This window comes from Heterocephalus glaber, unplaced genomic scaffold (assembly GCF_053883595.1).
Source record: "Heterocephalus glaber isolate CG9 unplaced genomic scaffold, H.glaber_assembly_v1.0 deba00000071, whole genome shotgun sequence".
Lineage (NCBI taxonomy): Eukaryota > Metazoa > Chordata > Mammalia > Rodentia > Bathyergidae > Heterocephalus > Heterocephalus glaber.
In genome coordinates, this window is record NW_028258137.1 from 16,274,462 (window position 1) to 16,301,963 (window position 27,502).

At 51.5% G+C, this 27,502-nt stretch overlaps 1 protein-coding gene across 4 annotated transcripts in view; it reads right to left on the bottom strand.

Annotated features, from left to right (window-relative positions):
* Positions 1 to 13,803: 13,803 nt before the first annotated feature.
* Wwp2 (WW domain containing E3 ubiquitin protein ligase 2) overlaps positions 13,804 to 27,502 on the bottom strand; it is a 152,277-nt gene continuing 138,578 nt past the window's right edge. For 3 of the 4 annotated variants that reach the window (XM_013071519.3, XM_004842933.3, XM_087204873.1), the window contains exons 11-24: positions 26,551 to 26,605; positions 23,510 to 23,591; positions 23,021 to 23,149; positions 22,572 to 22,647; positions 22,263 to 22,334; positions 21,954 to 22,042; positions 19,991 to 20,150; positions 18,672 to 18,805; positions 18,271 to 18,411; positions 17,537 to 17,657; positions 17,101 to 17,205; positions 16,170 to 16,266; positions 15,995 to 16,067; positions 13,804 to 15,615 (exon numbers count right to left, since the gene is read on the bottom strand). In XM_013071519.3, the coding sequence (XP_012926973.1) occupies positions 15,516 to 15,615; positions 15,995 to 16,067; positions 16,170 to 16,266; positions 17,101 to 17,205; positions 17,537 to 17,657; positions 18,271 to 18,411; positions 18,672 to 18,805; positions 19,991 to 20,150; positions 21,954 to 22,042; positions 22,263 to 22,334; positions 22,572 to 22,647; positions 23,021 to 23,149; positions 23,510 to 23,591; positions 26,551 to 26,605 (1,434 nt within the window). In that variant the 3' untranslated portion in view covers positions 13,804 to 15,515. Of the gene's footprint in view, positions 15,616 to 15,994; positions 16,068 to 16,169; positions 16,267 to 17,100; positions 17,206 to 17,536; positions 17,658 to 18,270; positions 18,412 to 18,671; positions 18,806 to 19,990; positions 20,151 to 21,953; positions 22,043 to 22,262; positions 22,335 to 22,571; positions 22,648 to 23,020; positions 23,150 to 23,509; positions 23,592 to 26,550; positions 26,606 to 26,698; positions 26,849 to 27,502 lie in introns of those variants that run through there. The other variant, XM_021256775.2, reaches the window with a different exon arrangement.

Here is a 27,502-nt window from a genome sequence, read left to right on the forward strand (position 1 = left end):
TTTAGTCCACTTATCTCAAATACTGTATTGTAAAGAGTCCTGCATCTTTGTCTGACACCTCTATCCCAATACTGTTCCTCCTCTTCACTGCACATCCTGGCTCATCATACCAGCCCCACCCAGCGTCATGTGGGAGCCCTGCTGGTCCTTGCTCACCCTCAGCCACCGGGTCCTGCTGAACGTACCAGGAGGCTCATCTGTCACATCTGCCCCTCCGCATTCCTGCATCGTCTGTCTTCCTGTTCCATCCCTGTGGTTGCGTAACTGCTCCTCCCACCTACTTTCTCACATCCATACTCAATGTGACTGTTACCCGTCTGGGAGAGGAACCCCAGATGTGCAGAGGTGCATGAATCTTACTTTGAAGTTCATGGCTCACATCATCATCATCATCATCATCATCATCATCATCATCATCATCATCTTGAAGGTTCTTCTCTTGGTTTTCTTTTTTGCTTTTATCCTGATTTCCACTGCCATTCTAACCACCCGCTACACACACACACACACACACACACACATATACTACACACCAGATAGCCATTTGAAATGTGTTTAATAAGTGTCCCTAGACATGATGAATCCTTCAGGAACATAATATAATTTTATATGTGCATATTCTTTATGTATAAAATATTTCTCCTTAGATCTCATTCTTTCCTACCATTTTTAAAAATTCAAATCTGCCTTAAAGATGTATCTTTGACTTTAGGTGTAGCCCAATGGTAGAGCCATGGGTTCAAACCCAGCACACACACACAAAAATCTATCTTTGTTGCTGTACGGATAAAGGCATTCTATTCAGAGAACTTAATTCCTTTTTTTTTTTTTTTGAGATAGGGTCTGTGTATCCCAGGCTGGCCTCAAACTCATAGCAATCCTCCTGCCCCAGCCTCCTACATGCTGGGATTACAGGCATGTGCCTCCATGCCTTAATTTAATTCAGTTCCTTGTAGGAGAGACCATACTGTGTATTCACAAATACCATTTCAAATTTCCTGGACATTTTGCTAACTATACTTCCCACCCACGTTGCTATCAGAGGGGACCATGAACTTGGTCCTGACCCAGACAATAAAAACATATGAGCAGCCTGGGACAGTGAAAAGTCCCTCCAGGCTCTTCTCTGCTTTGGTGACAGAGGAAAGACGTACCTCACACAGGCTGCAGCCTAATGGTTGAGTTCCCTTAGGAAGAAGAGATATCCTAGAGAAACACTTGCCTTGCCTTAGATTTGATGTAAGCAAGAAATAAAACTATGTTCACTCACTGAGTTTCCAGAGTTCTGATTATCAGGACATAATTTAGCCTCTCCTGGTGCTGCACATGGTACGGTAGTCCATTGCAACCATTCACTGCAATTTATTCATCTGGCCCCTGGTGTTACGGTTTGTATCTAGATGTCATCCAAAGGCTCATGTGGTCACAGGTAGGGAGTTTCAAAGGTGGCTGGGTTAGGATGTTCAAACGTGGATTAAGGGTGTGATCCTGAGATTAAGGTGTGGATAATATAAGCCTCACCCTGGGTGTGGGTGGCATCAATCAATAGGCTTACAGCCTGTATGGAATATAAAGGGGGAGAGGGAAGGCAGGCTGCTGCTGTGGCTCCTGCCACTGCTGCTGCTTGCTGCCTTCTGCCTACCTTGCCACACCATGGACTGTTTCTCCTCTGTGACGACCCTCTGCCATGACACCCTACTTTGGAACTGGCTGACTAAGGACTGAAACTTCCACAAACTGTAAGCTGAAATAAACCTTTCTTCCTTTAACTTTGGGTGTTGGGTATTTTGTCTCAGCAATGAGAGAAAGCAACCAAGACACCTGGCCCGCCTCCACCTGTCCAACATACAAACAATGCCACTAAATAGTGTCATAAGGACCTGAGCAAGAGTTTCAATGGAGACCACAACCAGGAATTGTCTGGAACATAGAATATAGGTGTCACCAAGGACTAGCTGGCCCAGGGAGTGGCTGTGGTCACTTCTACTGCTCTCACAGTCCATGAGGGATACATTTCCCAGCAGAGAGTTCAGCAGTGTAGACCAAACTCTGGAGTCAGATGCCTAACTTTGAATCCAAGACCTACAGCTTAATAACTGTTAAAGCAACTCCCTGCCGCAGTATCCTGGTCTGTAAAATGGAAACTATAAAACTACCTACTTCGTAGTGCTGTTGGGAGAATTGAACAAAATATGACATGCAAGGGGCTCTGAACAGCCTGCAGAGTATATACAATGCAAGTATTATTGTCATTTCCACTGCCATTTTTGTCAACCTAACACTGCATTATTACCTTTCTAATTTTTACAAATTTTATGAGTGCAATAGTATTTCAGTGTTTATTTGTCTTGTGATGCTGGGGTTTAAATTCAAGGCTTTATGCATGCTAGGTAAGCACTCTATGACTGAGTATAGTCTAAATAACCCAGCCCACATCAATGCTACTTAGATAATAATTTTCTCACCTACAGCCATGTTTATTTTCTCTCCTATGAATTGCTGTTTTGGTGTTTTGTTTATTTGTGGGGATTGGTCAGTCTTTTTGGTTTGTTTGCTGACATAGGGCTTTGCTATGTAGCCCCAGATGGCCTTCGTCTGGCTATGTAGCCTAGGCTGGCCTTGACTTCATACTCTTCTGCCTCAGCCTCCAGAGTGCTGAGATTACAGGCTTGCACCACTGCACCTAGCTTTTGGGGGGTGCAAAGGAGAGGTTGAACCCCGAGAATGCTGAGCTACATCCCTATCCCCTTTTATTATTTTTGGGACAGAGTCTCACTAAGCTGCCCAGGCTGGCCTCAAACTTGCAATAATCCTGCCTCTGCCTCTCTAGTAGCTGGGATTATAGAGATACACCACCATGCCTAGCTAATTGCTGCTTGTTTCTTTTGCCCTTTTTTCTCCAATTGAGTTTCCTTTTCCTGTTGATTTAGACAAATCCCCCAAATATTGAGGATACAACTTGTGTGTCTGTTTTGTGTGACAACTATCTTCTCTCAGTCTCATCTGTTAACTTTCCTAGTGGGAGGCTGCATAGGCCAGAAATTCTTATTTTGATGTAGACAAATTTCAATTTTTTCCCTATCCATAGTGCTTTGTTAATCATATTTAAGAAGTCCTGAGAACTCTTGAAGACCTCGGCATAGGAAAAGACTTTATGAACAAATCCGCAGTAGCACAGGAACTAGCACAAAGAATCAACAAGTGGAATTTCATCTTATTAAAAAGCTTCTGCACAGCAAGAGAAACCACCAACAGAGCTAACAGACAACCTACAATGTGGGAAAAAATGTTTACCAGCTGTTCCTCAGACAAAGGTCTACTATCTAAAATATATAAAGAACTCAAAAAAATCAGAGCCCCCAAATATAAAGACCCAATCCAAAAATGGGCATCTGAAATGAACAGACATTTCTCAGACAAAGAAGTAAAAGCAGCAAATAAATATATGAAAAAATGTTCAACATCACTGGTCATTCGAGAGATGCAGATGAAAACAACATTGAGATTCCACCTCACCCCAGAAAGAATGGCTGCTGTTAAGAAATCATCCAATAACAAATGCTGGCAGGGTTGTGGGGAGAAAGAAACCCTTCTCCATTGCTGGTGGGAGTGCAGACTGGTGCAACCACTGTGGAAATCAGTATGGAGATACCTCAAGGAACTAGGATTAGAGGGCCAGGGATTTAGCTCAGTGGTTCTGCCACCCGCCTTGCAAGTGCAAGGACCTAAGTTTGATCCCAGTATAAAAAAAAAACTAGGATTAGAAGTCCCATTTGACCCAGCTATTCCCCAGCTGGGTATCTTCCAAAAACAATTAAAAGAATCACACCACAGTGATATATGTGCACCAATGTTTATAGCGGCACAGTTTGTAATAGCGAAAGCTTGGAAACAGCCTAATTGCCCATCAACTGGAGACTGAATAAAGAAGATGTGTTTTTTTTACAAGATGGAGTACTACTCAGCTATAAAGAAAGAGAAACTACAGACATTTATAGCTAAATGGATGCACACTGAGGCCATACTCTCAAGTGAAATAAAAAGACAAACATGCAAATACTGAATAGTTTCTCTGGTGTGAAAAACTAAAAGTGTGAATAAGGATCAAAATGTATACTTGATCATTGAAATAGGAAGAAAAGATCTAAAGGAGTAGGGGAAGTGGAGGGGTGGGGAAAGAAGGAAAAAGAAAAAATATGAGAAAAGGAAAAAATGGAAACAAAGTATTTGTAAATAGGGAAGGGTGGAGGGGTGAAGGGAGGGCAGGGAATGGGAAAAAATTAAGAACCAAGATACATCATATAGAGGTACAAGTACCCAATGATAAATGTAAATGTATTGTATACCTAAAATGTACCAATAAACTTAATAAAAAAAAGAAGTCCTGACAAACATGGTTCCCAGAGAGCAGAGAGAATATGTTGGGGAAGGAAGGGGAAGGGGAAAATACTGGTCAGTGATACTGAGTCACTGTCAGGAGCAAGAAGTTCAGGGCATTACCAAGATATATCATGTACAGGTACAAATTTCCTATGATGAATGTGATCATTACGTATATCTAAAATATACCATGGGCCAGGGATTTAGCTCAGTGGTTTCACTGCCTGCTGCACAAGTGCAAGGACCCAAGTTCAATCCCCGGTACCAAAAAAATAAAAATAAAAATAAAAACAAAATAAAATATACCAATAAAATTAATTTTTTTTTAAAAGAGAACACAATTTTTAAAAAAAGATCAGGGTGTTATTGTACAGCAGGATGATTATAGTGACAGTAACATACATTGCAAAACCCCAGAAAAGATTTTAAGTTTTACCATAAGCACATGATAAATGGGGAAATAAATGTTTAACCTGATTTAAATATTACATGATATACATATATATCAAAACATAAATTGGTACCCCACTAATATATATAGTTTTTAGGTATCAGCTAAATAAAAGTGAGTGCCATAAAAAAAAAAAACTCCTTCCCCAGCTCAAGGTTCCAAATCTATTCTCTCATACACTTCTACAGTGGACCCTTGACTTAGGAATTCAAATCAGTTCCCGGGGGCTGGTTGTTACTGAAGTCGGCTGTAAGTCAATACAGCTGGGATCTGGATGTTTACCTGGGTACACGCTATAGATAACAAGAGGCAGATGAATCTTCCCTTAACCCAATTAACCCAAGTTGTTTGTATGTCAGGCCAGTTATAACTTGAGGGTCCACTGTTATTACCTTTCTATTTTTTCCTTTCACATTAGATCTCTTCCTCCATTTCAAGTTTCAAATTGTACTCTCTCCATTTTCAGCCCTGGACCTCTCACCCTGAGAAGTCCCCCAAGCCTTTGGAGAAGGGCAGCAGCGGAGCTGTGTGGGTTTGGGAGAGGACGTGGATGTGCAGGTCCTGTGTAGCAGATGTAATGACTCCATCTGCTTTTAGCCCCTAATCCCACTCCTGCCTTCCTGCTGCCCGACATGTGGAGCCTCTCAAGGGCTCTGTGACAGGAAGCGGTTCGCTTCACTCCTGCATCCACTCAGGATGCAGCGTGCCCTGCGTGATCTGTTACAGTCCTCCACCTGCCTTCCACCTTGGAAAACTGCTGCTCCTCGTGGGCTCTTTCTGCCTTCGACGTTAAGACCTTTATGAAACTTTCCTCACCTGTGTTATGCTAGGAGAATGGAGTGTGGCTTTGTTTTCTCTGTTGTACCACACACACACACACACACACACACACACACACCGTCTTCTGCATCAGAATAGATGGGACTGTTACCTCAGTTTCTCAAGCCAACAATCCAGAAGTCATCCTTGATTTTGCTCTTTCCCCCATGCACCATTTCCAATCCACTGGTAAAATCTAATCAACCCCATCTCCCAAGACAGCACATGTTCATCCATTTTCCACTCCACAAGGAAGTCAATGCCTGACCCCCGGCTGTGACGGCTGGCAGGGGCGGGACCACAGAATGGCCTCACCCTCCTGTTCCCCTCTAGTCCGGGCAGCCCGCACCCCACGCTGCCTGCGGTGTGATCCTGATGAGCTGTAAGCAAGGTCACCCCGCTCCTGCCTTCTATTCTCAGAATTTAAATCCAAGCCCTTCACCAGGGCCCACGGGTCCCTGCACGAGCTGGACCCACTCTAGACCACCAGTCTCCTCACCCCAGCCCTCCCCACGCCTAGGACCCCTGGCCTCATTCCCCACTCAAGACTACTGCACCTGATAGCCCAACTTCTGCATACCCCGTGGCACTTGACTGGCTCCTCCTCACCCTTCAGGTCTTTGGGCCGAACCACCTCTTCAGAGCTGCTTTCCCTTCACCCGCCCCTTTCCCACACTCTTCCCTGTTTGATATTTATCCAGAGGCTTCCTGTGGCAGACAGCTGATGCCCAGGCATGTGGCACAGACACACTTTTGGAGGGGCATAGACCTCTTCTCATCCACCCTATGTTTTAACCAGTGTGAACCAACTACAGGCAATTGGCAAGCTCAACTGTGCAATCCAGAAGTTCAGGGTGAAATGAATGCCCTCTTGGAAGAAGCATCTCTTCTACACCCCGGCCCAGTAGGACTCTGCTGCTCCACGAAGGCTGCTACTGAGGCAGGCGTTGTGCCCTTAAACCACCTCGGTGGCAATCTGGGGCTGCAAAGACTGTCTGCCCTTCAGCCCAATTTACTGCCATAATAGCACCGTCTACCCTGCCACTCACCCCTTAATTGCACAGGAAATGGTCTCAAAATTGTCCTTGAGAGACTGGACGTGACTCTTACCCGCTGGGTTTGGCTGGAGGCCCAGACAAGCAGTAATGACATTCACGGCTGGGAGCCACAGTCACAGGCCGGGCCAGACCCCAAGCAAAGGGACTGGAGAAGGACCGAAGTGACACCAACTTCCCAGTATTCTCTTTCCCCCGAGAAAAGGAAGGAGAGGATGTTGGCTTTTTCTTTGTACTGCTGGGTTTTTTGTTTTTTTATCCACAGAGAATCTCCATGCCATGGCTTTTTTTTTTTGGTACCGGGGATCGAACTTGGGACCTTGTGCTTGCGAGGCAGGCGCCGGAACCACTGAGCTAAATCCCTGGCCCAATGGCTCTTTTATTTATTAAAAATCATGGCCACATTCAGGAACCAGGACTGGAAGAGACACTAATCCAAGGCTGTCTGATCTAACCTAGGGTAGTGTATCTCTTATTTGTGGCAGCACAACAAATCACCATCAAATCTAACAGCCTAAACCACACACATTTGTTACCTCAGAGTTTCTGTGCTCGGGAGCCCAGATGGGACCTACCTGACTCCCCTGCTGGGGTCACCCCCAGGCTTCAGTGGAGGCATCCACCAGGCTGTGGTGGACAGTGGGGGAAAAGACCCAGTTCCAAGATTCAAATCCTCAGAGCTGCTGAACCGAGGGCCTCTGTTCCTTGCTGGCCACTGACACAGCCTCTTAGTCCCCTGCCACAGGGTCTCTCCTCACAGTGCTCAGCCAGGAAGGGCTCAGGGAGAGGCAACCGGCAAGAAGCGGGTCACAGTCCCTTGCATTCTAATCTCAACTGCAACATCCCACCACTGTTGCCATTTCCTATGGACAAGTAGACCAGCCCACACTCAAGGGGAAGCCTCTGCAGGTGGGGTCACTGGGCCACCTAAGCCATCCACCTGCCACAGGTAGGAGCAAGGATTTACCAGGTAATCAGCAGTGGGCCACAGTGGGCTTGCGCCTGATGAATGCCTTAGAATGAGAACTAGTGGGACATGAAGTAGAACATCCCTCGTGTATAAACAGGACTGCCCACCATAGCTTTGGAGATAACAAAGCAAATCTGTCCTACCCTTATCTCCCCCATTTCCTTCCCCTCAGCTGCCCCCCAAACATAATAAACCCAGCCAGTGCTCTTAGAAAGCTGGGGTGCAATGGACTTGATGAATAAAACCTTAATTCTGTCACATATGTCTCGTTTCTTTCTCCCAAGATCCATCAAATGATGGTGAAATAGTTTTCACTTTGCTTCCGCCGTTTGGCCCAGTCTGAGCATCTGAGAATTCCACACACTTCTGGGGGATACAGAGCCGGCAGAGGGAGCCCTGGCCAAAGACAAAGGGGAAGGAGCCCGGTCTGGAAGGTTCTGGTGAGCCCCGCAGAACCAGGCAAGGGCTCAGGCGTGTGGGAAGGCAAGGTCAGCAACAGACAGATTAGATAGAAAGCACCATAAGAAACAGTTAAGGCCACTTAGCTTCCACCTTCTATGCACTGTTGTGGCTGCTGGCTTCAAGCTGTCCCTCCACTAACCCCACCCGGGCCAATCCGATAAAACAAAACAAAGGAAGTTCAGGGCAATAGCAGATTTACCGCCCGCGCACCTGCCTGCCGTTCAGCTCAGCTAAAGTAACAAGAAAGTAAGTTTTCTAAGAGCCTTAATCAGGGTTGGACTGTATAGCTCAGTGGTAGAGAACTTGTCTAGCATGGACAAGGCCCTGGGTTCAATTCCCACTACCCCCCACCCTGCACACACCCCCTAAAGCCTTAATCCTCAAGGCCAAAGAGGATGTGTTCCTCCCTAAGGGCTTCACAGCTGCCTCTTCTCCTGCTGGGCATCCACACTCCAGAGCCTCATCTTCTGTTTTGTTTTGTTTGGTACTGGGGATCGAACTTGGGACCTTGCGCTACTGAGCTAAATCCCCAGCCCCAGAGCCTCCTCTTCTAATGTGCCTGGGGCCTTGGTCTGGGGTGACCTGGGAAGATCCCAGACCCAGTGCAGAGCCAGTGGGATGGGCTCGACCATGGCAGCTGTTTGCTGGTTGGCCTTGTAAAACTGCATAACTCTGTAATCATAAAACTCCCCTAGCCACACCTGTGATTGAATGTGAGTAAATAAAGATGCTTCTTAGTTCCAGGACACCAGATAAGATCCCTATCAGTCATAATTATCCAACCCTTTGTTCCGGACACCACTATCTATAGACCAATCTACAAAGCATCTGCTGACTAACAGTACATGTCAGGCTAATTAACATACAAATGTAAGACCACTAAACCTTTGTTCCTTCTTCTGTAAATTTCACCTGTTAACTCCCCTGCAAGCCCCTATAAAAAGAGCCTGGACTCTGGACTACGCCTCCCTAAGCTACTCTGTTTTGGGAGTGCCGTCTGGCCAGACTAAGGTCTGTTTCACTTTCCAACTTGTCAGGTGTGTTCCTTCCTGGGTGTTCTTCACTGCAGTCAGCTCCTTGGAGCATTTGGTAAGGCCTTTGGTCTTACATTCTGGAGGAACCGCTGGGATCCCCGGGTGTGCTCCACTTCAGCTCCTTGGAGCATTTGGTAAGGCCTTGGTCTTACATTCTGGAGGCACCGCTGGGATCCCTGGGTGTGCTTCACTATAGTCAGCTCCTCGGAGCCTTTGGTAAGGACAGTGGTCTTACAGCCTGACCTCCCCATGGGAGGGTGCGGTGAGCAGCCCGAGCTCTGGTCTATCCTGGAGCTCACTCAGACCCCTCACCCCACAGCAGTGACCCCCCCACTGCCAGGCAGGCTCAGTGTTGCTCAGTGTTTCACACTTCGGTTCTGTTCCTCACCTACAGGCTCCTTTATCTTGTTTTTGAACCAGCCTTTTTCGTGTTTTTCTCCTTTTCCTTTTTCTATTTTGTGTATCTTTATTGTATTTGGACCAAAGAAGTTGATCAAGGGCCGGGGATTTAGCTCAGTGGTTTCACTGCCTGCTGCCCCAGCGCAAATCGAAGGACCCGAGTTCGATCCCCGTTACAAAAAAAAAAAAACAAATAAAACACAAAGAAGTTGATCAAATATTAATTCACCATGCCATTTAAGAGAACCACATGTTTTGATTTCTAATCATTTTTTTTTTACATGAAAACAAAAACCAAAACCAGGGCTAAAGGTAGAGTAGTTGCTTCTGTTTCAGAGAACTACAGCTGGGAACAGAACATGTTGTAGACCATCAAGGATATTAGAAGGGTGAAGACAGAAGGGGCCAAGCACCAAAGAGACAGCAGTGATTGCAAAGGACCTGAATTCCTATTTCTTTAAAGAAGATACACAAGTGATTAACAAGCACATGAAAAGATGCCCAACATCACTATCATTAGGGAAACACAAATCAAAACTATGAGATAACTCCTCACACCAATAATGGCCTCTACCAAAAAAACGAAATGGCAGAGTGGGCAAGAATGCAGAAAGATTTGTGTCCTGTTGGTAGAAACATAAAATGGTACAGCCACTGTAAAAAACAGTGACGATTCCTTAAAAACTAAACTAGAAATACTATGTAATGCAGCAGTTCCACTTCTGAGAATATTCTCAAAAGAATTGAATACAGGGCTGGGGATTTAGCTCAGTGGTTCTGCCGCCTGCCTCGCAAGCACAAGGATCCAAGTTCGATCCCTGGTACCAAAAAAAAAAAAAAAGAAAAGAATTGAAAGCAGAGTCTCAAAGAGAGATTTGTATACTCATGCTCATAGTAGTATTCTTCACAATAGCTGAAACATAGTAGCTTCCCAAGTGTCCACTGGCAGAAGGATGAATAAGCAAAATTTAGGGGAAAAAATATATGGAATCTTAGTCATGAAAAGGAAATTCTGAAATATGCTACAACATTCATGGACCCTGGCGACATAATATCATTATATTAAGTGATTATGTGACATAAGCCAATTGCGTTTAAAAAAAAATACTGTAAGAGTCCTTTTACACAAGACAGCTGGGTTGTCAAAATTGTGGAGACAGGAAATAAAATGGTGGTTGGCAGGGACTAAGGGGAAGGGTGAATGGGGCGTCACTGTATCACAGTTTCACAAGATGGAAAGCGTTCTGGAGATGCGTGGTGGTGGTGGCTGTACATTACACATGTATTTAACAACTAAACTGTACACTTAAAAGATAGTTAAAATGATGAAATTTGTGTTTTATGTATTTTACCACAAAAAAAGAAATAAAGAATAATTTCAAAAAATGAGTCACTGGGACCATCTGAGTTGGAGTTACACCCGAGTCCATGATGGTGATGTTCAGAAGTTACAAAAATTAGAAAGCTTGCCAGAGGAAAGCCATGTGCTTGGATCTGAATCAGCTGCTTGACTCGCACAAGCACAGACTACAGGAGAATGGGCTTTTGCCTGTGGTACCCGAGCCCACCCAGTCAGAGCTAAAGGGTACTGAAAATTACATCATGGCGCAGACCATGGGGAATGCATGCAGATCATGACTTTGGGTATTGGCTTTTTCTCTAAGAAGAGGCTGAGACCTTGTAAACATACCTTTAAATGCAAACACACAAAGCTGGGGATGTAGCTCAGTGGCACAGCACCTGCCTGGCAAGCAGAAGGCCCTGAGTTTGATTCCCAAAAAGAAAACACATAGATCTTTTCTAGAAAGGCGATATGAGGTCCAATATCTAGAACACTGGTGGCGAACCTATGACGCACATGCCCCAGCCAGCTGTTTCTCATCATTGGAAGCTCTAAAAGGTTCACCATCACTGGTCTGGAAGGACAGGGTGCAGCAAGAACTGAGCTCTCGAGATCTGGTGAGGTCGAACCTCTGACAGGAGATGGCACAGGGGCCCCACGCAGGCAGCCCTCCTGCTTCTCACTTCCAAAATAATCCTGTATCTTTGGCTAATTCTGTTAGGTGGGGTCTCTCTGCCTGTCACATTCTAGATGTATTTGAAACATGTTAAGAAAAAATACTGAGGCCATAATAAAACCAAAGAGGGCCGGGGGTGTAGCTCAGTGGTTCCACCACCTGCCTCACAAGCGCAAGGTCCTGAGTTCGGTCCCCAGTACCGAAAAAAAAAAAGCAAAGAGAAATAATCCAGAACCTAGAAAGAGCTGTGTAAGAAATCATTGAATCACCAGGCGTGGTGGGGCACACCCGTAATCCCAGCACTCGGGAGGCTGATGCAGGAGGATCACCACGAGTTCAAGGCCAGCCTGGGCTACACAGTGAATTCAGGGCCAGCCTGAACTACAAAGGGAGACCCTCCCTCAAAAAACCAAACCAAAACAAAACAAAAATCATTGCATTACACTATTTAGTACACTCTAATTGTAATAGGAATGTTACGTTGCTTTTCAGCTTTTAGACTAAATCCTTAGACAAAGTACAGAAGATTTCATTACATGCAACAGAATGTAAATATTACAAAAACCAAACAACCTCTGATGGTGTAAGTGAAAGGGCAGATGTCCCGAGTTAGAAATGAGAAAAGGAAACAAGCCACGGGGAGCTCACTGGTCTGTTTTATCAAGCAGGTGACAAGAGATCCTGGCCATGGTGAGGCTGGAAAAGCAAGAATGTTTTGAAGGACAATTTGGAGGAATCTACTGGAATTTTTAAACCCCATCTACAGAGAGCCTGACATGGTTCGGCAAGGCTTTAATCCCAGCACTTGGGCAGGAGGGTCACTGCAAGTTCAAGGCCAGCCTGGGCTACATAGTGAGACCCTGTCTCAAAAAAAAATAAAAGGATCTATCTGGAGGGATCCACACAAAGCCAGCAACAATGGATGTCTCCAAAAGTGGGTGAGTGACCGAGGATTAAACATTTTAAAATAAAGGTGCATAACCAACAGTCCAACTTCCAGGACTATTCCCTACCAGAAGAGGAACATCAGCACAAAAACTTGCCTGAGAACCCCTGGAGCTCTGGAGGCTCAGCACACCTTAGGGGGCTGACAGGCGTGCTGTCGAATGACTGTGACTGGACACCACGAGGCAGTTAAGCAATAGGTGGATCTACAGTGACCAAGTGGAAAGGCGTCCCTATTATCTCACGGAAAAAGTGAGCTGCTCTGCACCTGTGGTAGCCATATTTAAAACTTTTGTGTGCATGATTTGCACATGATCATAAAACAGTCTGGTAGGACCACAGCTAGCTGTGCACAGTGGTTTCCTCTGGGGACAAGGGTGGGAAAACAATTTCCACTGCAGCATGTCTTATTTCACTTGCTGTGGGACATCTGTATAGCACATGGACACTGTTCGATAGTTTTGTGAAAGTGTAGCATTGCTCTGTCAAGTGGAAGAAGGGCTTTGGGCTGAGGATGTGGTTCAGTGGCAGAGCACTTGTTTACCACGTGTAAGACCTGGCTTCAATCCCTGGGCTGAAATGAAAATAAAAAGGGGGCTTTGGAAGGACTGGGCATGTGGCTCAGTGACAGTGTGCTCAGTTTACACAAGGGCCTGAGTTTGATGCCCAGCACCAAAAAGAGAAGAGACGAAGGCTTTGGAGCTGGGGGAGTGAATTCAGCTGAGGAACCCAGGGAGGGAGCCCGCTCTGGGCATCCGCCTCCTCAAAAGAAGGCATCTCCTCTGGTTTAGCCCGCGATGGTCATTTTAATGTCAAATGTGTCAAGACCCTCCACCTGGTGATCTGTCCCATCTCTGAACCCTTAACTGTCAAAAAAAAAAAAAAAGAAGTGGATGGCAAACCACGTGTGACTATCAGCTGGACATCCGGGAGACCCTTGGTCCTCTCGGGGCTCACACAACCGCAGTACTGCCTGAATGAAGGCCCCCCAGGGCATCTTCCCTGAAGCCCACACAGCCTGCAGCTTTTCCCCTCTGCTCCCTCAGCAACTGCCTGAAGGGGCTGAGTCCCCCAGAAGTGTACAGGGAAGCAGCAGCCCAGGGCCGAGGCCATGGTCCCTGGACAAGGACTCAGCCAGCCGTCCCCAAAGTGGAGCTGCCTCAGTTAACAGCACAGGGCTTCTCCCGGCCAGCAGGGTGGGGAATTTCCACTCTGTTGAGCCTGGCAAACGGAGGCCTGTTGCCTGGAGGACAGTGACACTGCAGACAGCCACAGAGACAGCCACGGCTGCGACTGTTTATTGCACAAGAAACTGGCAATACCGACGCAGGGGCAGGCATTACAAAACAATCCGGTGACCAACCCAGTGCTACTGCAGGGCATTCCACACAGACACTTCGGCTATACACACGTATGCACGTGCACACACAAACACACATGAACACCCATGAGCCTGCTGCTCCTGCGCCACCCTGGCGACTCGCAGCTCTGCCCACCTGCTGGAGTAGTCTTCGAGGGGCAATACCAGAAGTGACTGAGAGGAGAGAGGCCAAGCTGCAGTGAGCTGAGCCACTCAAATGTGGGGGGACATGGCTGTCCCTCCATGGACCCGGGAAGGACGAGATGCAGGAGGGCGAGACTGTCCTTGAAGGCTCCTGGATGGACATGAAAGCCACCCTGGGGTCCCCGGAAGCTGGTCTGCAGCTGGGGGCCTGGACTAGGGAGTGTGCCACCATCGTTACTCCAAAGTCCAGAGGAGCCTGCACAACCGGAAGACTTCAGTCAAAGGCAGAATCCCCAAGGCAGAGGCTGCCGGGAGCTCGGCAAACCAAGCCAGGCTGTGGCAGGAGCTCAGCGCCCTCTGCTGGTTCTCAGTGGTGCCATGTCCTGGGTGCAGATAAAGCAGAGTGAGCACGCTCCAATTGCCAGGATTCAAGCCTTTGTATGGAGGAGACTAAGGGCCATCTGGGCCACTAGGGGCTGCCAGGGGGGAGCAGTCGGGCTCCTCTGCACCTCCCTGGGGCCCAGCAAGGGACTATCTAGCAAAGGGAACTCTTCCATATGGAAGGCGCAGGCTGGGAGTGGCGCTCAGGACACCCCGCCCTTTCTCTGCGGCAAGCTAGGGGACTTGGCCACTGGGTAACTGAGTGGCTGGGTCAGGCCTGCCTGAGCTCGCAGACTGCTGAGCTGGTTCCTGAGAGGAGCAGCTGTTTAGGAAACTCTTAGACCAACAAGGCTGGGTCCCCCAAGGCCCTGGGACACCTAGGGTTCCACGTCCTCCACAGAAAGTGGCAGCAGCATACCAAGAGCAAAACAAAAAGCAACCCTACACACAAACGCTTCAAGTTTATGTAAAAGGACAACTTCTGGGGGAGTTTGCTGCCCCCCCTCCCACTGATCCCCAGGCAGGCGGCTTGTCCAACCCTTTTGTCTGCTGAGAAAGGACGAGCTGGGGGCCCCCAGTCCCTGCTGCTCAGCCTCTGTGGCTGGAGACAGCCGGGGAGGGAAGCAAAGACAGTCTTTCCTCAGACCCATGTTTCATACAGATCTTGGAAAGTTCTAGTTAAGACAGAGCCTCTTCTGCTGGCAAAGACCTGGCTTTCTCACTGTACCTGAAGTGGCCAATTTCCTCCTCTAAGTAGGAGGTGAGGCCCAGGCTTCTGCCGCACCCTTTGGGACCAGGCACTTTCCCTCGCACACTCACGCACACCCAGGCTGGTCCAAGGGGAGTGGGAGAGTTTTGCAGAGAGGGTCACCCTGAAGACTTCACCCGGGTGATGGGGCCAAGGTGACTCAGGGCTTTATTCCAGACTGCCACCTGTGGGTAGGAGGGAAATTCTTCTGCCATTGGGAGACGGCGGTGTGGTCCCATGCAGGGCCACCATCCACAGGGACCTCCTGAGGGGCGTGTGGCCAGTGGGCTTTCAGGCAGGGAGGACTTGGGACTACGTGCGCGCTGGGGGCTTGGGTGGGCAGCCTCTGCTACTCCTGTCCAAAGCCCTCAGTCTCCTCGATAGCATACAGCAGCTTTTCCTTCAGCTGTTCATAGCTCTTGTAGGGTGGGAGATCCAGACGGTTGAAGCTGTGGAGAGGCAAGGACAGGACAGCGGTCATGAGGGGCCAGGGCTCCCACAGCCCTGCTGTGCCCAGGGAGCTCAATGTCTGGGCTCCACCATGTCGGGCTCAGTGCCATAGGCTCCTAGAGCCCCGGAGAGTTAGCGGGAAGAGTGAGGTGGGAACACAGGGGGGCACCTGGGTCAGCCACTCTCGCCCACGGGAAGAGAACAGACGTCAGAGGCCTGAGGCAGAGGCCGACGCACATCCACCTCTCCAACCCAACAGCCCAAAGCCACGCAAATGTCGTCGGAGTGGAGGCCCTGACGCTGCCATGTCCGCTGGGCTGTGAGGAGTTCATCTGGTCCATGAGGCTCTCCCACCTCCCACCAAACCAGCCTGCTCACCAGGTGTGGCTTCTGGGCAGCCAGGTTTCCTTGCCAACCTTGTCAATGCAGAACTTCTGCGGTCCGTTGCTCCCTGTTATCCGAGAAAAAGTCACCATTTGTGAGCAGAACCAGCCTTCCCACCTCAGGGCCTGCACCCTCAGCCAGGGCACCAGCAGGACACAGAAAAACATACCAATGAGCTCAGCAAAGCCCCCAACAGGCAGGCGGCAGGTTCCGGTAACGAACTGCAGCAGCCGGATCCTTTTCTCATTGTCCATCTCCTTCACGACCTGCAAGGCCACAAGCAAGGCATGGTCCCGAGACCCACCCAGCCCCGGCGCTTCTCCTTAACACGGAATCTGCAGGCCAGCTGGGCTGCTCCGGGCAGAGGACACAATACCATGCTGGGCAGGCTGACAACCATGGCCCAGGAGAGCTCAGCGGTGCTTTCTCTAGGGTGCTGTGTCTGTAGAACACTCCCACCCATCGTGGACCATCTTTCAGTCTCTGGGAGGTTTCTTTTGGGAGAGATGAAGTGTTCTGAGATTTGTGGTGATAGTTGCACAACACTGTGAAGGTACTAGAAGCCGCCGAATTGTGTATCTTAAAATATTTATGATGGTGAATTGCATTTTATGTGAATTTCACCACCACAAAAAAATTTATATACATATACACACACACACATACACTAAAGATAGCTGTTACAGTTATTCTTTTATATATATGTGTGTGCTATACTTCATAATCACAGTGGAACCCACACATACATAAAGGAATTGGGTCGCTGAATCCTGAGTGACAAGCTCACTCTGTTTTTCTGGAGCCAAGGGCCCGCCTTCCCATCCCATCTGGAGGAGGGAAACCAGAGGACCAACAGCAGCTGCGCTTCCTGCCTACAGAGCCTTGGGCCCCTGCCAGCTGGCCCCAGGCTGACCACTGACAACCGCCCGCACAGGCCAGCGTCCATCGTCTCCTTCTGCAAGATGGGGGAGGCAAGGAGTGTCAAAGACGAAGGATCCTTGAGCTGAGGTCTAATCAGGTCCCATTTTCTCAGAGCGGCTATGAAAATGTCCCTGCCAAGACACTTGGCCCCAGCCCGACAGACAGCACCCAGCACCCACCTGCCAGAACCACTGGATCTGCTTGCTGTTCTTGGTGTAGTGCCGGTAGATAGTGTTCTTCTGCCAGTCACTCATGTCGATCTCCTGCATGCCGCACAGCATGAGCTGCAGGGAGGAGGGGGCAGGAAGGAGGGCGTCAGCTACCCGGTACCAGCTCCTCGCTGGGATGCTTTACCCACCAGCTGGCAGGTAAAATACTCCACATCTCTTAAACTGGCTATTTTTGCCAGAAGTTTGAATAATATGGGTGACACAAGTCCCTGCCCTCTCAACACATGTGTCCAGGCCAAGTGAAGGCTGAAGACCCCAACAGACACCGTCTGCCCTCCACCCCCATGCTGCTCAAGTCCAGGGTCAGGTCAGTGGGTTTCTCAGGGAGCACATCACAGAGCTGGAGGCACCGGAAGCAGCTCAGGGTCCCGACATCCACACTCACCTCCAGCTCTTTCTCGTCAAAGTAGCGCAGCCACTCCAGCGGGGCCACCTCATTGAAGCCATCCAGGAAGGCTTTGGTCTGCTCTTCCACACCACGGGTGAAACGCCAGTCGGTCAGCAGCCTAAGACCAAAGACCAGCCACTGCTGCAGCCCAACACACCCTGCCAGGTGCACAACCAGCCTGCCCACCCAGGAGGCATTGTCAGCACCTCTGGCACACCTACACCAGTGTGCAGAAGGCCCCAGAAAACCTCACAGTAACCCCACGATTCCCCCGAATCTTTGAAATCCCTCCTGCCCTCTGCCCCTGCTGCTCACTGAACTGCAGATGTGCAGAAGCATGGAGATTAAAGATTGCACCAAGGCCAGGAGACCGTGCGGGGGGAGGTCTGCATACCAGCACACTCGGGGTGGTGGATGTTAAGCATGCGGGACACAGAAATCCTCGGTCAGGAGAGAGGTGGTGACACCTAAGCTACACCTCTTCAAAAGAAATTTCCAGCAATTGGGAAGTCTCCCACGTGGAAAAAAGCAACCAGGAGCTACTGGGGCCCCGACTCCCCTAACACGTGTCATCACATGACCAGACCCAGGCTCCCCACCAAGGCAGGTACAGCTGAGAGGTCCCTGAAGTCCGTGGAGACCTATGGGCCCTGTGTGGAGGCCTGGCCAGGGAGGGGACCCAGACCAGAGCGGGAAAACCCTTCTCTGCAACCCACCCTCCCCTGGCTTACATGATATACTCTTCCTTGTTCTCCTCGGTGACACGGATACTCTCGCCGCCCTCCTTCAGCTCGTGGGTTGTCACCTTGCCCAGGATCTCCATGTCCTGGATGAAGAACAGCTCCAGGCCACACTCCTCTAGGTTGTTTTCCCTGGGGGGCCGGGGGGCAAGATGTCCTCCTTGGCAGGGTCTCCCTTGGTCCTGCCCCACTCCTTGCTTTTAGCACCCACAGGGCACCAAGGACTCGTGGGTGGCCTAGATTCCTGAACAGTGGCAAGGGATAGCTCCTGATGAAAGGGGAGAACTGCCTGTCACCAGGCACTTAGCAAGGTGGGTGAACAGAGTCACACAAGGCCACGGTGCCCACTGCCCCCTCAGAGCCCCTGCGTGCATGGCGAGCAAGGGACTCACTTGATCCAGAGGATGGAGTTGTAGAACTCAGGGTCGATGGATTCCAGGTCTTTCAGTGTGGGTCTCTTGTTGAGCATCCGCTTGTAAAAGGGGAGGGTGAAGCCGGTGTCGATGAACTTCCCATGGTACAGAGCCTGAGGGAGGACGAGGCATGGCTAGAGCTTCGGGGCAGTGTCTGAGGCAGGCCCCGGGAAGCTTGTATGAAAGGCCACTGATCTTCCCTCCCTGACCCAACTTGAGCAGCAGCTGCCTCAAGTGCCCTAGGCAGTCTGGGAAATGAGCCCTTCATCCTGACATGGACTTGGAGGGGGATCTCATCCGGCCCAGCAGCCACAGGGAGGCTCCCGGCCAGGCTGCTCCCAGTGGAGCAGAGGCCTGCGCCACGCGAACAGGGGAGACTTGCTCAGAACAGCTCCAGGTGGCAGCCCTGACTCACGGGCACTCCGAGCCGGTGGCAGAGACAGCCAAGAATAATGCAGACACCGTGCAGGGCGCGAGCTGCCAGCCAGCAGTGAGTAAGAGTCTAGGGTTTCACGGGTCTGTCCTGTTGGCTGCTGGGCCAGGCGGGTCTCTAGACCTGGGAAGAATGTGCCCACTTCTGGAGCCGCTACCTTGGCCAAGAACTTCTAGATGAATCAAAGACCATATTTAGTCACAGACCCTTAGGGCCCGCGGGTTCTCCTGAGGGGCGGGGCAGGACTTGTGGACGTCAGGGGAGGACGCAGTCAGCACTGCAGTCTCCAGCCAGCTCCCGTGCTTGGTGCTGGGTCCCCACTCATAGCAGCCTCCACCGGGATGTGGCGTGGCCCCCGCCACAGACACACAGGCCCCTCCTCGGGACGGATGCCCCCCAGCCTGTGCCAGCTGGTGTGCTGGAGTCCTGTTCTAAGCCCACGTGGATTCCAGTCCCTTCCTGGAGGCCTCAGGGTCCCAGCTGGGGATCCCCGAACACGGCCACCCGTGGCTCGTGACAGGCAGCGGCATCTTCCAGAGACAGGCAGCAGGTGGGCAGCTTCGGCTTCATGAGCTGCCGTCCCAGTGCCACCCAAGGGTGCGCACTTGACACTAAGTTGAGTCTGTGGCCAGGAGCCCGGGCTTCCGCCTGACGAACCCGACCCAAATCAACATGAGAAAAGGAGGCCACTGGGCAGGCTCTGGCTTCCCACATTCTTGTCAGAAGTTCTGAGAAGGAGGAGGCCCAGAGAGGGGGTGCTGCCCTTCCTGGGGCTCTCAGCAAAGCCCCTCGCTCTTCACCAGGAGGAAGAAGGGTGTAAGAAGGAGACAGGCATTCCCGGCACTGGGGACCCTAGCACCCTTACCATGGCAATGAACCTGCCAATGAAGCGGAAGTAGGTGAGGTGGTCGGGGTTGATGGAGGAGGCAGGGTTGATCTGCAGGCAGTAGTTGTTCTTCCCGGCGTACTCAAACAAGCAGTACATGGGGTTGAGCACCTCGTGGGACAGAAGGAAGAACCACTCTCTAGGAGGGAGGGGAGAGAAGAAACAGGACGATGGATCCCTCCGCTCCCCCTCTCAGCAGTCAGGGCTCTACGGAGTGTCTTGAGAAGTCTGGAGTCACATGCCTGGGAGTTAAGCCCTGGTGATCACTGCCCGGGCTGACCTGTATCTCCAGCTGGTCAGGAAGCCGGCCTGGCTCAGACCCAGGGCAAACCAGCACAATGACACTTGGGGATGGTGCTGAGGAAAACCTGTGCGTGTGCCCATCAGCTCCACATGGTGCATCTTAGGACTCTGCATCACAATATCCAAAGATTCTAATGGGGCTCTGGGCCACCATGCACAGCTGGGTAGGCTGTGCACTGCACAAGGCCACTATGTTCAAATATCATAGACATGCACATTTATAACAATTTTCTGCCATGGTGCTGTATGATACTGACCACACTGCTTCCATCCTGAGTGAGCAGCATAATGTGAATCTATGGTAACATGTTCCCAACTCCTGAACCACGAAAACTCCATGATCCATGCCGCCTCCAGATTATGTGTGGGTTTTTTTTTGGTACCAGGGATCAAACTCGGGACCTTGCGCTTGCGAGGCAGGCGCCGGAACCACTGAGCTAAATCCCCAGCCCCCCAGATTATGAACTTCACTCCCACCAACCACAGCGTGAGCACCTCACTTCCCCTGCACTCTGCCCTCCCCTCACCCCAGACCCATGACCACATCCTTCTCCCACATGTTCATCTGAAAAGACACCCACGCCATGGCGTCTATTTGCATGCAAGGCACAAGCCTCAGGCCAGAACTCAGAGTCCTTTCAGGCTGGAGCTAAAGCGGCAGGGGGACATCCCGAGGGGGCCAGTCCCTGGCTGCCGGGCTGTTTGTGGCTGAGCAGACGAGGAGTCCTTCGACGCAGAGGGTGCCCCGGTATCCTGTCCGTGGTTCTACCCTGTGGTAGAACAGCATGACGTAACCTACCATAGGGTAAAACCACTGGCAGGACACAGAGAGAGACACACAGGGCGGAGCCACACCAGAAGCCCACCAAGCACAGCCTGGAGAGGAGGTCACCACGGAAAAAGAACAATCCGTCCACAGGAGGCCAACACAGAAGGCAACACCCCCAGCAAACAGAAGACCAGAAGCGCGTTAGCCCAACACCAGGTGAGAAGACATCCCCACACCACAAGAGGCAGCGGGCTGAGCAGGGCCCCGGCCAAGGTGCTCTCTCTGCAAGGCCTTCCGCCCTGTCGTCCAGACACCTGCTACCTTTTGTAGGTGACTGGGCCGAGGGCGGGACAGTGCTCTGGGCTCTTGCTAGGGCCGCTTCAGCCATTTTAGTTGTACTGGCCCATGCACAGGACATGCAGCTAAGTATAGGGCAAGGCCCCTAACCATGACATAGCTTATGCCTGCTCTGAGACACCCGCCTTCGCCTGCCCCAGCTGTATCTGGACAAAGGGAAACCTCGGGTCAACTCTAAGAGACACCTATGTGGCCACTGCCCACTGATGCAGCTGGCCTGGTTGTGAAAGTAGTAAATAATAATGTGTGGCTTGGTAAAGCACCACGTCCCGGCCCCATCCTCTCCTGCGAGCCCCCAGCCTCCCCACAGCCAGGCACCCGAGGGGCTGATGCCTGTCCCTGCTCCAGTGTCCTCTGGGACAGGCCAGAGAGGTAGATGTCTTAGACACCCACTCTGTGCCCCTGCTGAAGACGCAGGAGATCTCTGGCTGTGAGTGCGAGCAGGGAGGAGGCGGCTTTCTGGCCATGGGGTACAGCAGAGGACAGCACAGCCTTCGGGCAGACTGAGCTCACCTGGCGATGCCTCCGTAGTCCAGGCCCTCCTCACCCCGCATGATGATGTAGAGCCGGCGGCGCAGGTCGTAGGGCTTCATGTTCATGATCTGGGGAGACAGAGCATCTGGCCAGCCTGCCCTTCCCCAGTACAGCAGGTAGGGTGGAGGGCAGGAGACTCCAAGGCGGGCTATCCAGCAGATGTGGTCACCAAGGACCCCGTCTTGGAAACTCCGCAGAGTGTGTTCGACCAAACATGTGACTGCGGCAGAGTGGTGGAAGGAGGGGCCCTGCCTGCCCCTGGTCTCGGCACCACGATTATTCTCTAACCTGTTGGAAAGAATCCTCAAAGAGTGTCTGCCTGGAAACGCTGATCTTCACGTGGCTGGGGAGGGCATTGGACTGAGAAGAAAAGAAAGGAACTTCAAGTCAGGGCCACATAGGGCATCTGCTCACTGTGGTCTCCCGTCTGGACAAACAGGCATCCCTGTCCTGCCCCAGGACAACCAGCTGAGGGCTGGGACAGGCATCTCTCCCCCATCTATGACACAGATATCCCAATGCCTGTGCAGCGTCAAGAAGTCAGGTGGAAATAACTCAACATCCCCAGCTCCACGGCAGCCCCGAACCAGAACTCACATGGCAGAGGAACCGGAACTGGTGATACTTCCACCGAAAACTCCGGTCATAGGCACCGGGGGATCCTTGCTTCGCCCTGGGAAGAGCAGAGATGTTCTGAAATCCATGTGGTTTTTCAAAAAATGAACCACTTATCTTTGTTATTTAGACCTAGAGAAAGCTAATGCTTTTTGCATTTAAAGTTGAATAAAACAAGGCATAAAAGAAGGGAAGAGACTGCCTAAGAGCTTTGAAAAGTCGAAAGAAAAACTTGAAACAATGCCCGACTTCTTGCTCTTAGAGAAATACTTCTACCGCTGTTCCCCATGAGCAGGCTCGCCTCTTACTCGCCCTCACTTCAAGGCAGCATCAAAAGCAGCCACTAGAGGGCAGTGAGCAGCACGGAGCAGCTGCCCAGAACAAGCTGGGCCAGAGCTGAGGACACTGCTGTGGCCGGTGGGAGTCCTCACCCGGATTCAAAGCCTGGGCGAGGGTCCTTAAAAGTGGTGGTGCGGGTATTGTGGTCCACAAAGTACCGCACCCCCTCGCTGGTATATTTCATCTCCCATCCTGGGGGCAGAGCTGGTTCCTGCATCATCCTGGAAACACAAGAAAGAGGGGTTCAGGGCTGGCCCCACCTTGTGGGCCTCCGCTGCTCTGCCTCTGCTGAGCCCTCGAGGGGTGTCTTGAGGGTATGCACCTGGACTGACTCAAACGGCGAGGACCCAAGTCATGACCAAAAGGAAGTCCCCCGGCCAAAAGGCCAGGACTGAGTGGATGGCACTGGCCCCAGTGGACACTAGTGACCCTGAGACAATAAGCACCCTCGCCCTTCAGGCCGATGCCATATCCTGGGACTTTCGGGGACTTTGTGTGTGGCTCATGGGACTTTCGGGGACTTTGTGTGGTGCCATGGCCAATGCTGGAACTGCAGAAGCCCCCCAATCCCGAGTTCTCACCCCTGCGTCCGAGGGTCCTCCCACTGGGTAGTGCGTGTGTTATGGTTCACGTAATACACTCTTCCGTTGTCCTGTCTCTTCTCTGCCTCGGGGAAAAGGAGAGAAAGTGATCAGACTCAAAGATCTTGAGCCAGGTCCTTTCTCTCAGCTCCCACCTCCTAGGCATTGGGGCCAAATCTCAAGCCCTGTGACCAATCTAGTAGAGAAGTTTAGCTGGCCAGAGCCTGGCACACCCATGTTTGTCCCTAGGAAAAAGGCAAGGGAGGCAAGGGAGGGACGCACACTGTCCCAGCTTCTGTGGCTGTCTGGCTTGTCGGAGGGAAGGGGCAGCGCGGCAGCACGGAGAGGACAGTCAGGCCGACCAGAGTGTAACTGCATCCAGCTGTGCACAGCAGTCACCCTGCCACCCCCTCACCCCCAGAGGGAGGCACAGAGAGCAACCCCTCAGCTCCAGGGGGTGGGGGAATCAGGAGCAGGGCTCCCAAGGCCAAGGAGGCCACCTTCCCCAGGCAGTTCCTGAGCCTGCCAAGCTGCTTCTGTCCTGGAAACAAGCGACACTAATGGCTCCACGACTCTTCTACAACAGAGTGTGGTTAAAGAAATGACGGCCACCAGTTACAGAAGCGACAGGGCACCCAAAACTGAAAAGGGGGCAGAACTAGGGAGGCCAGTCCTCATCACCAGCACAAATTCCTGCCTCTGACTGACTGACCTGCTATCGGCTACACGACCGGGATTTTACAAATACAGATGCTATCAGTCAATCATACTTCGAAACACTGGGAAAATAATAAAATAAAATAAATATATAGACAAAAGGAGAGAAAGAACGGGAGGCAGCCCAAACTGTTATGGAGCTACCACCCGAGGCCAGATGTGCGACCAGTAGCAGGAGGCAGGCGTCCCCAGAGGCTCCTTCGAGACAGCCACTCCCAGGCCAGGAGCTGCTGCTGGGAAGTGGATCCTCCCAGGCTGCTCTGCAAGGGCCAGAGCCACGGCCAACCACTGGGCTGGGGGACCTGCCCAGCGGGTAAGGCCAGGGCCGTCAGCCCTGGCACTGGTGCAGCACAAGCTTCTCAGGGCCCCGCTGAGGGCCCGAAGGATACGACGGGGGCGGGGGGTGAGTCCTCCAGGGAGCACTGTGCATGGCGTTCCGGGAGCAAGAGGACTGGAGAGCACTCGTCACATGCCTAGGGAGGCCTGCCAGGAGCGCCTATGTGTGGGGATAGCTGTGGGGTCTCCTGCGGGGTGGCAGGAAGGGCCTGGGAACAGAGGGCAGGAGCAGCACTGGCAGGCTGGCCATCAATGCCATTGCTGTTTGTTTGGGGGCTCTTTCTGTCCATTCTCACCATCCCTGGGGAGGTGGCGACCCATGCCAGGGATGCCAAGGCCGAGCCCAGAGGACTGCAGTGGGGAGGCCCCCTGGCCTATGGCCAGAATGTTCTTTTTCTCACTTCTGGACTAGTTCTGTGACTGTTCCACAGTGCTGACTCTGACGGGGTCTCCTCTGTTCCTGTCTGAAGTATTTGCCCACTGAGTACTTACGCAGGAGCAGTTTTCAGGTCTCTATAGCTGCTTATGGGTGACCATTATTTACCAAAACTGCTTCAGAAATAAACTCACCTGACTGGGCTACACTGCCTGCCTCTACTGAGCCAGAAACAAACTTCAGGTCCTGGGCTTCGGGTCACTGATGCACCTTCCCTGTCTGTGTAAGGATCCTAAGGGTTTTACCCTCTCAAGCTTGACCTGCTGCCAACCCCTGAGATACCAATGGCTTTACTTCGGTCCAGGGAGCCAGGCAGGTCACCTGGGTGCACCAGGATTGCCTAGCTGAAGTGAAAATCAACACATTCGTGGAAGCCTTGCTACCTGGAATCTCCCACTGGAAGGACAGGTCCCCCGGCACCCTGCAGTGCAGTGCTAATGGACTAAGTGACATCCTGTGCGCTAGGGAGAGCTACAACCTCTTCCATTACTCCCAGGGAGCGCCTGGGTCTGTCTCAAGGGGACCCAGCCCCAGAGCCAGGCTCCTCCAGGTGCTGCCCATTCTGCCACTGCCAGCTTCCCAGCAGTGCCTCGCCACCTCTGTGGGGAAGCGCACCTCACCTGGGGTTAAGGCCATCTGAGAACACCACCAAGCCAGCACGTATGTCTCTGCTGGCCCAACCAACAGGTGAAACCAAACACCTGCCGACTCCTGTGAAAACTGCCCTCTCGGGTGCTAGGGGGATCTTGCAGGCCTGACCCAAGCCCTCCCCAGCTCAGAGAGCTGCAGAACGCACCAAGTCGCACCATCGCTAATGACCCCGATGACCTCCCTGGTGACCTAGTGGTCAGGATTCGGCACACTCACCACTAATGACCCCTGTTATGCATGGTCACTCCTTCCTAGAACAGCTACAAGGCCCTCAGTCTCTCCTAAGTCATGGTGTCCCCACCTTAACTCACTCTGGGTAAGTCACACCGAGGGCTTGGAAGAAGAAGAGGCAGCTAACAGCAAAGAGGACCCAGCATGATGTTGTGGTAGCAGTGCCACACTTTAGAATCATGACCCGGGGCTCAATGCTCAGCTTCCCTTCAGCCTCTTTCATAGCTGTGTTGCAAATAAAAATGTGGCTACCAGTAGTTGAGATTAGGCTGGAGTTCTCCAACATCTCAGCTGCAAAGAAAGGTTTGCTAAGATGGCTCCTTCCAACCACAGATACAGAGATCTGAAGCAAGTCCACTTGGAAATCAGACAGGGTCAACATATCTCAGTGACAGGAGCCACTGAGGACCAAAACCCAACGGTTGCACAGCAGCTTGGGCACCTCTTCCTCAGGGTCACGTGCCCTTAGCTGTCGCTGTGAATGCTAACATGGCACGGACTGCCTCAGGCTGCCAGCTCGCCACTTTCCTTGCCAGCTGTGCATCCCCAGAGTGGGTGCTGCCGTAGGTGGTGGCATGGGGAGCCAAGGGATGGGAGTGAGGAGGAAGATGCTCAGGAGAAGTTCTCAGCCCAGAAGCCGGAGCGCACGGAGGCAGAACTGAGTACTTACCCCAGCCAGGAGGGAGGGGGCCCAGGGGATCATGGTCAGTCGAAGTGCTCGAAGACTAAATAGAAGAAACACAGGAATACAGAGGTTAAAAAACAGCCACTGGTTAAAAATACATCGATCAACAAAAATCAAAATGCCAACAACTCACTTCTGCATTTTAGTACTTTGTAGAGGATGCAGCAGGACCTTAGGTGGCATAAACTCCTCTCAAAAGTCTTTGTTGAGAGAGAAGAGAAGAGAAGAGAAGAGAAGAGAAGAGAAGAGAAGAGAAGAGAAGAGAAGAGAAGAGAAGAGAAGAGAAGAGAAGAGAAGAGAAGAGAAGAGGAGGAGAAGAGAAGAGAGGAGAGCTCTGCTCTGAGAACCCAAGAGGGCTTTGGGAAGGGTGGAGCGAGCGGAGGAAGAGGTACGCAGCAGTAGGTGGCCAGAGCTGCGGAGGCCAGAGCCGGCCACCCAGGGCAGGACAGGACAGGGCAGGACAGGAGGGCTCGGAGCAGGGCTGCCCCGCAAGCTCCCCGATGGCCACTGCTCCACTCCTGCGCAAAAGAGCCAAGGCGACTGAAATCACCACCACCTCCAACTTTCTCCAAGAACCACACACAGGAGGGAAAAAATATCGCAGGCCTTTCCAATGAAATCATTCCCACAAGCCCTGCCCACGCCCGAGCTTCCTGGCTGGGCCCGGTCCTCCTCCCTCCACCTCACCACTGGCCCCCACCGCCCGCCGCCCGCCGCCGCTCTCCCACCAGACTGAGGGCACATTCAGGCCCAAGCCCCTCACCTCCCCCAGGAATGTTTTCCTTCCCCTTCACAAAGCACCTTTATTCTCCCCGGCCTGAACCTGAACTTGCTCTGTGCTCTGTGTCTGCCTGTCTGGGGAGGTGGGGGTGGGGCGGGGAGGGGAGGGGGAGAAGGAAGGGGGACCGGCTGCAGGACTTCAGGGCTCTGCTTACAT